Below are 14,895 nucleotides of genomic sequence, written 5' to 3'. Positions count from 1 at the left end.
CCCTATAAGACAGAGTAGAACCTCCCCATAGGGTTTCCAAGGCTGTAATCTTCATGGGAGCAGACTGCCACATCTTTCTGTCATAGCTCTGTGTGCATAGCCCTGTAATTTATTTACTGTTCTCCAGATTATAGAAATTATAAAGAAGAAACTCTCATACATTATATTTGATACTATAATAGACAGTTGTTTGCTCCCACCACCTAGTCCCCTTTCTTTTGGGAACAGGAATCCAAATTTCCTCGGATGAACTCTCACATCCACTCTTAGACAAGTGTCTTGTGCAGTCTGGGCTCTACCAGCAGCTCTAAACACAGGGGATGGGTGGCTCATCCCATCTCCAGGTAGTATACCCCATCCCACTTCACCAGCACCAATAAGACATGAGGAGACATTTTCTGCAGATTCTGGGAAACAAAACTTTCCTGTCTTCGATGGGAGCTACCTGGTGAGATGTCCTTTTCCTTGGATGTACAATGTGAGGTCTGGAACTCTTGCAGCCACTTTGCTATTAACGTTAAAGTGCGTGAAGCTAACCTATAACCCACTGCTGTCGGGTCAGTTCCAACTCCTAGCGACCCTGTAGGATACAGCAGAACTGCCCCATAGGGTTTCCAAGGCGGAAATCCTTACAGAAGCAGACTGCTTCTCCTACGCAGCAGCTGGTGGGCTTGAATCACCAACATTTTGGTTAGCAGCTGAGCACTTTAACCACTGTGCCACCAGGGCGCCTGTGCTTGAAGCTACTGGGGGCCATCCAGGGGAGGGTGAATATGAAGCCCATGATGGGGAAGGCAGAACACAACAATGGGAAGAGCCAGTCCTTGGTGGCATTATCTCAGCCACTGGATCAAATCTTGGCTGAAAACCAAACCTCTCGATGAATTTGTAGTTGTAAGAACCAGCAACAGTGATTTATTGTTCAAGCTAAATGGAGCTAGATTTTTTTTTTTTTTTTAAACTTTGAATCAAAAGCTTATTAACTGATGAGACACAGAATTTCAGGACGCCAGTGTAATGTAGAGGTATGAAGAAAGAAGAGAAATAACTCCATTGTTTTTTTAGAATTGTAGGTTTCATAGCTTAATATATGTATTTTTAAATAATATCTTATTGTGTTTTTTGTGCAAGTTTACACATCAAATTAAGTTCCCATTTGACAACTTCCACACAAATTGTTCAGTGACCTTAGTTACATTTTTCGTAACGAGTCAACATTCTCTTTAACTGCATTCTGGTTGTTCGGTTTGATACATTTTTTATACACTAAAGAATATAGAAAGCTATTGGGGATCCAAACGTTTATTTTGGAACAAATTCCAGAATTATTCACTGCTAAGCATTACTTGGCTCAGGGCTCCCAATCTCTGTTTAGAAATAACTACTTCTGTTGTCAGAGGTCTTTTCAAATGTTTCTGGTTAGTAATCTTCAAACATTCTAATTCTTGCTTGAACTTCTGAGGAGTAACATTAAAAATTTCAACTGTGGCACCGATTTTAACTCCAAGAATTCCATGTGCTGCCTGTGTATTATCAGTTTTTCCTTCCAATTATATGGTTATACTTCAGGCGTCATTTTCCCATTAGGCATATAATATGATATATTTTCATACATTAAAATCTTGTTTATTAATGGTTTTTATACAGGATGGTCTTGGGTTTCTAGCCCATTGGTAAGAAGTTCCTATTAAGAAATTCAGTGAAGCATGGAAGCAAGGCCAGAGTAATTTATTAACACATCAAGAGGCTTTAATTTGCTAGCATTTTCCTATCATGTTAGTCTGACAGAATATAAAGAACAAATTGCTAAAGATGGACTGCTGGAGAATTGGAAGAAAACACTATCTGTCTTTTAAGAGCTCATGGATTGAAATGTTCATAACATGGAGTGCTCCCGACTTGCAAATGTGAGGTCAGTGTCCACGTTGCCTAGCTAATGTAGGCTTGTTCCGGCTGCCTCTTCTATTTGACACGGGATGAAATCAGACGAGTACATCTGAGTTGCGGAGAAGAAATGCTTGGCCAAAGGAAATACAGATCCAACATCAGCTGAAAAGCCTGAAGAATGTTTACATCTTCCAGTTACTTTGGGAAACAGTGACCTTCTCATTTAATATATCTCCTATTTTCCATGGGGATAAATTAAAAATCTATCATTACTAGCAAATATTTAGCCATATGCCTTCTATAATCCGTATTAATTGTAATGAGGGCCAAATCTTCTTTGCCCAGGATCGTGTTTTAAGGGTATCTGAGTCCACACGTCTGAGAGAAGTAGACCATGCACTCTCCCTGGTGAGACGCGCTCTCTTTGTTGGGTGGTATGACATGAAGTCCGCAACTCTTGCAGCCATTTTGTTACTGACGTGGGGGTGCTTGGAACTACTGCGTGCCGTCCCCAGTACACCTCTCAGCACCGGCCTCATATGTTTCTGTTATGTGAGTTTTCACCTCTGCTCTGGACTGAACTCACTCAAGGGGGGCTAGGACTAGGTCTGTTTTATTCACTTCTGTAAACCCTTCCACCTAGTACAGTACTTGATACATACAGTGAAAGCTTGATAAATATTTGTTGACCAAAAGGATTAATAAGTGAATAAAAGAAAGAAAAGAAGCTTGGTCACCAGTTGATTTCAAAGAAAAGAACCCACTTCCCTGTTTTAAAAAGAATCAGATATTCCCAAAAGTAGTCAGCTCCTATTTTTTTTTTAAGTGCACAGGCAAATCTAGTTTGTTGTTGCTGTTAGGTGCTATCAAGTTCAACTCATAGCGACCCCATGTGACAGAGTAGAACTGCCCCATAGGGTTTTCTAGGCTGTAATCTTTACGGGAGTAGATTGCCAGGCCTTTCTCCCATAGAGCTGCTGGGTGTGTTTGAACCTCCAACCCTTCAGTTAGCAGTTCATTATGTTTTAATACTATGTATCATACTACTTGAGAATCTATACCCTAAATTTTTGTTGTGTGTGTGTATACACAAAATTTACAGTGTCTAATACATAATGGTTATTCAATTAATATCAAATAAAACATATACAGAGAAGATTTTGTTAAAGAACTAGGCTTGCTCCCATGCTTCATCCTCAATGAGTTAGTTTGGTTTTGTTTTACACCTAAAGATTACACTTTGACCTTAGCAAATCATGTCTTAAATGTATATCATTCAAAAATACAGATGTAGTAGCGTTTATTTATCATCATTATTTGATAATAATTCAAACTATATCGTGCGGTGGTTAAGCGCTTGGCTGCTAACCAAAAAGTCGGCAGTTCGAACCCACCAACAGCTCCACGGCAGAGGCAATCTGCTCCCACGAAGATGACAGCCGAGGAAATCCTATGGGGCAGTACAACTCTGTCACATGGGGTCGCTGTGAGTTTGGATTGACTCGACGGTAATGGGTGTATATGGCCTATTACCGACAGCTTACCATGTCATCTTTATACGCGTAATACTATCTGACCCTGGGTGCCAGGCACTGTTCTAAGTTCCTTGATTTATCAGCTCATCGACTCTTCACCGTGTATCTAGGAGGCACTACTATCACTGCCCCCACGCACAGGGAAGGAAGCGGAGGCACAGAAAGTAATAATTGCCAGAACTAGGATTCGAACTCAGGCAGTCTGGCTCCAGAATTCTTAATCCTAACCACGACTTACTGCCTCTCTGATAGGTCTCTATATAATATAGTACCTTCTTATTTATTTGGGGGAAATGGTTTTCTCATTCAGATCAGATGTAACTAGATTTGCTCCCTGAGGGCAGGCTGTGAATTACACTACCCAAGTATGAGTAATTGCTTACATATGAAAAGCGGTTAAAGATTTTTGTTCATTTGAATAGCTTTGGAAAAACTACTGTATCTGCAGCCATACTGGAATTCAATTGCTAGTTTTCTTACCAGCTGTGTGACTGTCAGTAAGATGTTGTCTATCTGGTCTCTTAGATCTCTTTAGAATCTATAATACCATAACTAAAACTAGCAACAAGGCAAGCAACTAAGATTTGGTAAGGAAGTCACATAAAATAAAAGAACTGGTGAGCAAATCACAGATAAGAATATGAAAATATTAGCACACAGGCTTCACAAACAGGCTGATATGTCATATACAACAATAATAGCTAATAGCCCTGAAGGTCTTCTACGGCCATGGGCTACGTAACATTCTTAAATGCACCTGCCATTTGATCTTTACAGCCACTGAACGAGGTAGGAAAGCATTATCACTCTCCTATCACAAACAGGAAAACTGAAGCTTAGGGAAACTTGCTTCGGGTCACAGACACAGCTAGGAAGTAGTGCAATGCGGAACTTGAAGTTAGGTAGGTCTTGCTTTCAAAGGCAGGAGAAGTGCTCTGAGTTAAAAACCATCTGTGGCTTTCATGTTAAATTGGCGGCAATGCAGTATCCTCCCCGACACAGTATCTTACTTCATCCCTTTCGGTAGTTCAATCCCATAGGTTACCCTGTAAGGAACATCTCAAAATTTAGGCTCTTCAAGTTCCATGTAGTCAAGAGGTCATTTTTCTTTTTTTCTTCAAATTGCCCCACTTCCAATAACCAGACAGATGGACATTCTGAGGAGCCATGGTGGCGCAGTGGTTAAAAGCTCAGATGCTAACCCAAAGGTTGGCAGTTTGAATTCACCACCTAGTCCTTGGAAACCCTATGAGGCAGTTCTCCTCTGTCTTGTAGGGTCACTATGAGTTGGAATCGACTCAGTGGCAGTGGGTTTGGACATTCTAAGGTAGCCGTGATGTCTGTCTCATCTCTGTCTCAGGCTGAAACACCTTTGTAATGCACAGTGACCTACTGGTTACAGCTGAGCCCTTAACCACTGTGCCACCAGAGCACAAAAACCAAACCAAACCTGTGGCCGTCAGTCAATTCCAACTCATAGCGACCCTACAGGGCAGAGTAGAACCGCCCCATAAGGTTTCCAAGGAGCAGCTGGTGGATTCGAACTGCTGACCTTTTGATTAGCAGCCAAGCTCTTAACCACTGCAGCACCAGAGCTCCAGTGACTCTTGTTTTAAAGAGAAACGAGATATGCCAAGAAAGAGAACTTCTGAGATACCTTAAGTTCACTTCAGGGACAGGACCTTAAACACACTGCACACTTCCTTGTGTACACACGGCCCAGTGGAGTCCCCGTGGTTTGGAGTCCTCCCGCTCCACAGGCTCTCTCTTCACGTCTCCGCCTGGAGAATCTGCGTGATTCCCGACTCCAGGGCTAAGGCTGCCCTTCCCCAAGAGGCCCCCAACCCCACAGAACCAGGCAGAAGACACACACTTGTGCCTTTTACCCTTCCGCGAAATGCTCAACCAGACATCCGAGTCTGACAGCAAAGAGTGAATGGACCGAGGCTCTCCTATGGCTGAAGGACGTACCCTTCAGGGCCCAGCTCAGATATCAGCTCAGGCTACAGAGAAGCTTTTTGGGCTTCGTTCCCAGTTCTTCACTGCATTTCAAACTGTTCAGGATTCCACACTTCAGTGTCGTCTAGACAAACAAGGTGAACAAACCAGTATTTTGCCGTTAATTATTTCTCATTATATTATCTTTTTCTTGCCATTTTCTTGGATCAGATCTTCTCTCTTCTTTCTAAACAGACCCTTGATGAACTATTGTACCTGCTTTCTATAGAGTATGAAGCTTCTCCACTGTGTGTGCGTGTACTTTATGAACGAGGTATTATTTGCACTTTTACCTCATCACCTGAGAAACATGTCACAGAAGTGATTCACCAACCGATTTCGCAGTAATTTCAGGATTCTCCCCTTTAGAGCCTAGGGTATCTGAGCAACCTCTCCCTACATCTGCTCTTTCTCACATATCCATTTCATTTTGCCTCTGCTAAAATCAACGCCCAGCCCTGGAGGCACAGTGGTGAAGAGCTTAGGCTGCTAACCAAAAGGTTTGCAGTTCGAATCCACCAGCTGCTCCTTGGAAACCCTATGGGGCAAGTTCTATTCTGTCCTATAGGGTCGCTATGAGTCGGAATTGACTCAATGGCAATGGGTTTGGTTTTTAAACACCGATTTATCTCCTTGTAGCTGAATTTCTTTGGTAAGAATTGATGAGATTTAAACAGTGACTACAGAAGGAAAAGACAACCAGGTTTACGTGAGCTGGATTTACACGCTCAGGGAGACATGCCTCTAGAATGTGGCCTTCTGAAGAAAAGTGGCTGCTAGGTGTTTACACGTTACCTTTGACAGATCCCTGAAGTTTCCTGGAAGAGTCAGATCCAATTCTTCTGATTCATAGTTTGTTAATACCCATGGAAATACGGGATACTGGTTCAGATCATTATACGTCCGTCCTAGTAAAGAAAAAGAAATGAAAATTTAGATACATTAATTGCTTATGAAATAGTTCCTGTTCTTTTAATAGATAAGGCAACTTACTGCCTGTCAAAAGGAACTCTTGTTTACTGAACGTGGTTTAATTAAAAACACTTTATAACAATGTTTTTCAAGTAAATTCACTCAGTAACAATTAAAAAATGAGTTACTAGAATTACTTTTCAAAATCTATGATTGTGGCAGAGACTGCTAGTTGTTTATCAGAGTTGATTTCTCTTTGTCCTGAGCTAGGTGACATTTCTCACATTCTGTCTTAGTTATCTAATGCTGCTATAACAAAAATACGACAAGTGGATGGCTTTGACAAATAGAAACTTATTCTCTCAATCTAGTAGGCTAGAAGTCTGAAATCAGGGTGCCAGCTCCAGGAGAATGCTTTCTTTCTGTTGTCTCTGGGGGAAAGTCTTTGTCATCAGTCTTCCCCGGTCTAGGAACTTCTCAGTGCAGGGACCCCAGGTCCAAAGGACTCGCTCTGCTCCTGGTGCTTCTTCCTTGGTGAGATGAGGTCCCCCATCTCTCTGCTCAATTCTCTCTTTTATATCTTAAATGAGACTGACTCAAGATACAGCCTAATCCTGTAGATTGTGTCCTGCCTCATTAACATAACTGCCTCTAATCCTGCCCCATTAACACCACAGAAGTAGGATTTATAACACATAGGATAATCACATCAGATCACAAAATGGCAGGCAACCACACAATGCTGGCAATCATGGCCTAGCCAAATTGATGCACATTTTTGGGGAACATAATTCAATCCACAACAGCATCCTTTATAAGAAGCCACGGCCCTGGGACCTAGCTCTTGTCCACAGACTATGGACGAGGTGACATATGCCACTGCTGGGCTTGGTCCATGGAAAAGTCCCCCACGTGAGCCATCCTGCTCCATCTCTCCCCTGCTGACTGTGCTGAGGGTGATTCCACAACCTGGGAGCAGAGCCTCACCATCCGGGTCCCCGAACGAGAGCAAGCAGATGCCCTGCGGACCCGCACACTCACAGGTTATGGGGTGGTATTCTATTACAATGAATATGTACACCCAGTGTGCAGAAGAAGGTGACATTGAGCTTATGTAGAGAATCAGTGCAGAGAATTTACAAGCGAACAGCAGAGCTGGGAAGCCAGTAACAGTGCAGAGGCCGATGCCAAATACGCAGTTTTTCACTCCTTGAAGTGGGTGAGCTTGTTGATTTGTTTATTGTATTATGTTGTTTCCCTTCAGTGGAGAGCTGCTGGACCACACGCTGAGTTTGTCTGTTTATTGTTTTAAAAAATATTTTAATGTGTTTTCAGCGAAAACCGTATCTGACCACATTTGAAGACACTAGCCATTTAAAAGGAGCCCTGGTGGTGCAATGGTTAAGCGCTCGGTGGCTAACTGAAAGGGTGGTGGTTCGAACTCACTCAGCGGCTCTGTGGAGAGACACCTGGCGATCTGCTCCCGTAAAGATTACAGCCTGGGAAACCCTCTGGGGCCGTTGTGCTCTGTCACGTGGGGTCACTGGGAGTGGAATCAACTTGACGGCACCCAACAACAATTATTGAATAGAAATGACTTTCTAGTAAGGGAAAAGGCATAATGCTATTTTTAGAAAAAAATATATGGGGAAGAAAGCATCAGTTTAAAAACACTAACACAAAATAACAGATTCATGCCGTCTGTCATAGCTCTCGGTAACTTATCTGTCCTGAATGATTAGTAATTCTCTTTTAATAATCTTTGGATGATTCTTTGAAAATAAATACTAAGAAAAACTTAGTGATTTTTTACATTATTAAAGCTTTATAGAAACCTCGGTGGCATAGTAGTTAAGAGCTATGGCTGCTAACCAAAAGGTCGGCAGTTTGAATCCACCAGCCGCTCCTTGGAAACCCTATGGGGCCAACCCTGTTGGGTCGCTATGAGTCCGAATTGACTTGACGGCAATGGGTTTTGTTTTGTTATTGTTTTTTTTTTTTTTTGGTTTCAAGCTTTATGGCAACATTTTTAATCTAATAAATACATTTTTATAAAGAAATGTACTGACCTGTTAATATTAAAAACCTTTTAAAAATAAAAATTTCCTTGGAACATGGACAATCAGTATGTATGTTCTATTTGAATTATAAGTGCACAATATACTTAAAATCTTATGGAACAAAAAGAGTGATCCAATGGTCCTTTGGTATTCTGCATTTAAGAGTTTTAATCAGGAATTGGCATTATTACTTTATTGTTCTGAACACTTTTGTGATTAAAAAAAACAGTTACTGAATTAACTAAAAAGTAAAATAATTCCAAAGTAATATATGTTAAGTTCTGGCATAATTACACACTTACTTACCAATTGATTTTTTTTCTTCCTTTAAATTAGTTAAAATTTAGTAAATAAACTTGTGCTGTAATTGGTACGTTCTTTTCTTTTCTGCAGTGGTAAGTAGACTTTTTCATCAACTGTGCTCAGAAGGATTAATCTCAGAAGATGAATATTAACTATTGCAAAGCTTATAACACTAATCTACTAGAACAATAAAAGTGAAGCCCAGTAAATGAGATCTCAGAAACACTGCGTATGTTTCTTCATTTAAAAAAAAACTTTTTAATTAAACCATCCAATTTAATGTTTTTATATGGCACTTCAGTTTTGAAGGTAAAGTGATCTAGAGACAGCTGACAAAGAAATTATAACCGCAATTCCTTGGTGACAATGTTAATGACAGCAAAATATTGTTTAATTAGATGACAGCAATGTCTGGATTAACAGTCCTTAGGAGCAACGTTCCTGCGCTTGTCTGCTTCTTCACACTTTACAGACATTTTGTCATCTCTAGGTCATTAGGAAAGAATTTTTAATGATTTTTCTAGAAGCAAGCAGTTCAAGTTACATCTAATTAGATGGCAATAATAAGCCCAACACATGCAGTAGCTAAATATATACATAATTAACCAGTGAGGGCTTGTACATCCCGGAGTAAAAAAGTGAAAAATGCTAAACAGGAGAGAAAGGTTTGGGTTGGGGGAAGCTGGGCTGAATTCATTAGCTGATCGCATGAAAAACAACTCAGAAATCTTAAAAAAATTCTGAACCTTCACAGGGATCATTTACACGAGGCTATGTTAGCAATCACTCTGGTATCTTTGTGTAAGAATGCCAGACTTTAACATCTTTTTCAGAGTATTAGCCAATGAGGTGTAAAGCGAGGCGCAGGCTGCGTCTTCCGAGCACAACAGGCAGACAGCCGGTCAGCTCCGGGAATGAGAGGCTGAAACCACGTTTTTAGCTGAACCCCAAGTATCACTAAAATTCTTCCATGTCATCTTTCAGAACTTGATGTTCCTTGAAAATTTAAAAACATTGCAAATATTTCAAAAATAGTTAAATAAATACATTATAGCACTAAGTTGGACTCTCACGCAGTTTTAAAAATCAGGCTTTCAAAGAATATTAGAATGAAACAGACAAAGCAGAGCACCACCACGCGTATCAGGCTGTCCGTGGTGGTGACCACACACAGAAAAAGAAGCGCAGGAAAATCACCCAAACACGCCTGTGATATTTATGGTCAGGTTATGGGTGATTTAATTGTTCTTAATTATGCTTTTTCCGTTTTTCTATATTGTGTATTTATTAAATATATAAACAACAAAATAAATGCCATGAAAACATCTGTGGGATTTCAGTAAGTTTCTGAATATAGCATCTTTACAAGACTTACATACATATAGTAAAATGGGTATTTATTTATGTGCAATTATATATATGTCTGCGTGTATGTATGTATACACATGTCTCGTGTTGGTTTAAAAAACCTATATAATGCATTAATATTAGGACATGGAAACCATGTGCTTTATAAACAATCTTATTTTTAAAAGCATTTAGAGAGGAAAAAAGCAAAATTGGTCAAGTATGAGAGACTTCAAGAAATAGGAAGAAATGGGTCACAAAATGTCGTACTTTGTATTTCATATTAAAACACCGTTTTGGAAAAACAACAAAGATCCATCTCAGAGCGTAAGACAGCAGCCAAAATATATTTATAGAAAACGTGAAATTTATTAAGTCACACTGACCTACATTTTTAAAGAAGGGAAGTCAGAAGAGATGGTTTCATCTTCTCAAGCAGGTTTCAATTCCCTAACTCGCCTCTTTAATCCAGAAAATACTGAGAATCCTTCATCCAGCAATTCCAGTGAATTCACAAAACAGATCACAAAATCAAAGAAAAACCGCACGCTCCCAGAGCATAAATATTAAATCAGTTCAATCTGAGAGGTATTAACTGAGCAAAAACTGGTTTTTCAGCCCCGTGACCTCATGACCCCACGGAAAAGATAAGCTACAGACACCAGGTGCTGAGCACACGTGGAGGTGAGCGCCGAAACGCGTGGTGCAGACGGAGGAGCCACAGAAGATTAAGAAAACTCCCTTTAGGTTTGTTGTTTGAAGAATATAGGAGCAGCGCAATGGCATCAGCATCGTCTGGGGACTTGTTAGAAATGCAAACTTTGGACAACCCCCCCCCCCACAAACCTACTGGGGGTGAGGCCCAGCAATCTGTGTTTCAGCATCTCCTGGAGTAGATGCTGATGTGCCAGTCTGAGAAGCCCTGGGACGATGGGTGCTGGTCGTGTGGATGCCTGGTGGTGCTCACCGAGGTCCCTCTCCAGGAATTATCCAAGGGCCTGCGTCCTCCCTAGAAGTCTGCACCCCAGGACTGCAGAGCAGAGGCAACAGGGCCTGGCCCCCTGCCTCAAGGCAAGGCAGCCTGAAGTCTCAGCAGCTCCAGAGAGCCCTGTGGGGTCTCTGAGGCCTTTGTTGCAATCACACAGGAGTTCAAGTCCTCCCTCCGCCCAGTTCTGCTTCCTTTCTCTCCCACAAATATTGATCCCAAGGGCACTCTCCAGCAAAGCTGCTGCAAGCACATCTCTGAGCTGAGAGCAGCCTCAGGTTCCACCATGTTTTTGTGTTGTCAGGTGCTGTTGAGTTGGTTCCGACTCACAGCGACCCTGTGTAGACAGAACCAAACCCTGCCCGGTCCTGCGCCATCCTCACAATCATTGTTATGCTTGAGCCCATTGTTGCAGCCACTGTGTCGATCCATCTCGTTGAGGGGTTTCCTCTTCTTCTTTGACCCTCTACTTTACCAAGTATGATGTCCTTCTCCAGGGACTGATCCTTCCTGATAACATGTCCAAAGTATGTGAGACAAAGTCTCGTCATCCTTGCTTCTAAGGAGCATTCTGGCTGTGCTTCTTCCAAGACAGGGTTGTTTGTTCTTTTGGCAGTCCACGCTGTATTCAATATTCTTTGCCAAAACCACAATTCAAAGGCATCAAATCTTCAGTCTTCCTTATTCATTGTCCAGCTTTTCCATGCATACGAGGCAACTGAAAACATCATGGCTTTGGTCAGGTGCATCTTAGTCTTCAAGGTGACATCGTTGCTTTTTAACACTTTAAAGAGGTCTTTTGCAGCAGATTTGCCCAATGCACTGGATTCTTTGATTTCTTGACTGCTGCTTCCATGGGTCTTGATTGTGGATCCAAGTAAAATGAAATCCTTAACAACTTCAATATTTACTCCATTTATAATGATGTTGCTTATTGGTCTAGGGCTGAGAATTTTTGTTTTCTTTAAGTTGAGGTGTAATCCATATTGAAGGCTGTAGTCTTTGATCTTCATCAGTAAGCGCTTCAAGTCCTCTTCACTTTCAGCAAGCAAGGATGTGTCATCTGCATACTGCAGGTTTTTAACGAGTCTTCATCTAATCCCAACGCCCTGTTCTTCTTCATATAGTCCAGCTTCTCAGAGTGTTTGCTCAGCATGCAGACTGAATAAGCATGGTGAAAGGATACAACCCTGATGCACACCTTTCCTTACTTTAAACCATGCAGTATCCCCTTGTTCTGTTCGAACGACTGCCTCTTGGTCTACGTACAGGTTCCTCATTAGTGCAATTAAGTGTTCTGGAATTCCCATTCTTTGCAGTGTTGTCCATAATTTGTTATGATCCATACAATCGAATGCCTTTGCATAGTCAGTAAAATAAAAGTAAACATCTTTCTGGTATTCTCTGCTTTCAGCCAGGATCCATCTGACATCAGCAATGATATCCCCGGTTCCACGTCCTTTCTGAATCTGGCTTGAATTTCTGGAAGTTCCCTGTTGATGTATTGCTGCAGCCGCTTTTGAATGATCTTCATCAAAATTTTAGTTGCATGTGATATTAATGATATTGTTCGATAATTTCCACATTCGGTTGGATCACCTTTCTTTGGAATAGGCATAAATATGGATCTCTTCCAGCTGGTTGGCCAGGTAGCTGTTTTCAAAATTTCTTGGTGTAGACGAGTGAGCACTTCCAGCGCTGCATTCATTTGTTGAAACATCTCAGTTGTTATTCCGTCAATTCCTGGAGCCTCGCTCTTCACCTTCAGTGCAGCTTGGACTTCTTCCTTCAGCACCGTCAGTTCCTGATCATATGCTACCTCCTGAAATGGCTGAACGTCGACCAATTCTTTTTGGTACAATGACTCTGTGTATTCTTTCCATCTTCTTTTGATGCTTCCTGCGTCGTTTAATATTTCCCCCTAGAATCCTTCAATATTGCAACTTGAGGCTTGAAGTTTTTCTTCAGTTCTTTCAGCTTGAGAAATGCTGAGCGATTTCCCTTTTGGTTTTCTAACTCCAGCTCTTGCACATGTCATTATAATACTTTACTTTGTCTTCTTGAGCTGCCCTTTGAAATCTTCTATTCAGTTCTTTTACTTCATCATTTCTTCATTTGCTTTAGCTACTCGACATTAAGAGCAAGTTTCAGCGTCTCTTCTGACATCCATTTTGGTCTTTCCTTTCTTTCCTGTTTTCTTAATGACCTCTTGCTTTCTTTGTGTAGGAAGTGCTTGATGTCATTCCACAATTCATCTGGTCTTCTGTCAATACTGTTCAATGCTTCAAATCTGTTCTTGAGATGGTCTCTAAATTTAGGTGGGATATACTCAAGGTTGTACTTTGGCTCTCCTGGACTTGTTCTAATTTTCTTCAGCTTCAACTTCAACTTGAACTTGCATATGAGTAATTGCTGGTCTCTTCCAAAGTTGGCCCCTTGCCTTGTTTTCACTGATGATATTAAGTTTTTCCGTCATCTCTTTCCATAGATGTAGTCGACTTGATTCTGGTGCATTCCATCTGGCAAGGTCCACATGTATAGTCATCGTTTATGTTGTTGAGAAAAGAAAGGTATTTGCAATGAAGAAGTCGTTAGTCTTGCAAAATTCTATCATGTGAGGACTTCCAGCAAAATGGCACTCTAGGCAGAAGCACCACGCCATCCCTCCACAGCAAAGATCCGAAAAACTAAGCCGAACAGAGAAAACAACAATCCTGAAACCCCAAAACATCAAATCAAGCGATAAAGAATTCAGCCACGCTCAAAATGGAGTGAGAAAACTGACAGAGAAAGGAGAGCGAGGAGAGATTCATGCAGAGGTCCCCTATCAGCTAATGCAGTGCAGATCCGCCATCTTGGACTCCTATCGGAGACCAGCAAACGGGGGTACGAGAAAGCAGCTTCACGGAGCTTACAGCGGGAGACAAAACAACTGGTAATTTGTGATATACGCTTTCCCACCCCTCACCCTTCTTCACCCCCACTTGGCCTCCTCTGCTTCCCGCAGCCACAATCTCTTGTCCAGGAAGCACTGGCTGCTTGGATTCCACCCACCCGAATGGGCCGGCTCTCTGAGTGTCATCTGTCAGCTGCTGGTGTTGCTTTTTTCTGCTTCTTTTGATTTCTTCCTTACCTCCCACCACCTCCCCCTCCTTTCACTCAAATAACTGGCTCCGTGTGCCATCTTTAATTCTTCCTGACGGGCTGTGGAGCTCCTTTTGAGTGTGGAGCTGCTTCTCGGTATGGGCTGCCATGCTGGTGGGATCCCAGGGATTTTGTTCGTTGGTTTGTTTTGAATTATTCGTTTGTTTTCTTTTCCTTTTCTTGAGTTGGGAGCCCATTCTGGCCAGGTGGTGCTGCGTGGCTTGGAAACTAGCCCCTCGGCTTGCACAGACATGCAGAGGGATCCCTGAAGGCATTTCTTTTTTTGTTGGTTGTTTTTTTCTTTTTTTCCTCTTCTTTTTTTTCTGTTTTTGGGGGGCTTTTCTTGTTCTTTTTTCTTTTTTTAAAATTTGTTTTGTTTTCTTTTCCCTTTTTCCCTTTTTGTTTTTCTTCATTGCTTAGTTTCTCGTCTCTCTATATCTTCGTTCTTATTCTGTTCCCTGAATACCTGGCGTTGTATACCTCTATGCCTTTTAGCCAGACTGCACTGCAACACCTGAGAGCTACTTCCCCAGACCTCATAGCAGCACCGGTGGGTTCCCTGGGAACTTTGCTGTTCTTTAACCTTTCCAATTTTTATTTATTCATTCTTTTATGTTTTTTTCTTCCTCTTCCCCTTTTTGTTTTTCTCCATTTCATAGTCTCTCATCTCTCCACTCCAATGGCAAGCTCCCCTAGCATTCTTTTTTGTTAGTTTGTATGTTTT

At 41.5% G+C, this 14,895-nt stretch overlaps 1 protein-coding gene across 1 annotated transcript in view; it reads right to left on the bottom strand.

The window, feature by feature from the left end:
- NBEA (neurobeachin) overlaps nucleotides 1-14,895 on the bottom strand; it is a 685,423-nt gene that overhangs the window by 115,539 nt on the left and 554,989 nt on the right. Inside the window, exon 43 of the mRNA XM_023740363.1 lies at nucleotides 6,216-6,328. Within this exon, the coding sequence (XP_023596131.1) occupies nucleotides 6,216-6,328 (113 nt within the window). The remainder of the gene's footprint in view (nucleotides 1-6,215; nucleotides 6,329-14,895) is intronic.

This window comes from Trichechus manatus, unplaced genomic scaffold (assembly GCF_000243295.1).
Source record: "Trichechus manatus latirostris isolate Lorelei unplaced genomic scaffold, TriManLat1.0 scaffold00153, whole genome shotgun sequence".
Classification (NCBI taxonomy): domain Eukaryota; kingdom Metazoa; phylum Chordata; class Mammalia; order Sirenia; family Trichechidae; genus Trichechus; species Trichechus manatus.
Note: the sequence above shows the minus strand (reverse complement) of the source record. Positions and strands in the feature narration are given on the sequence as shown.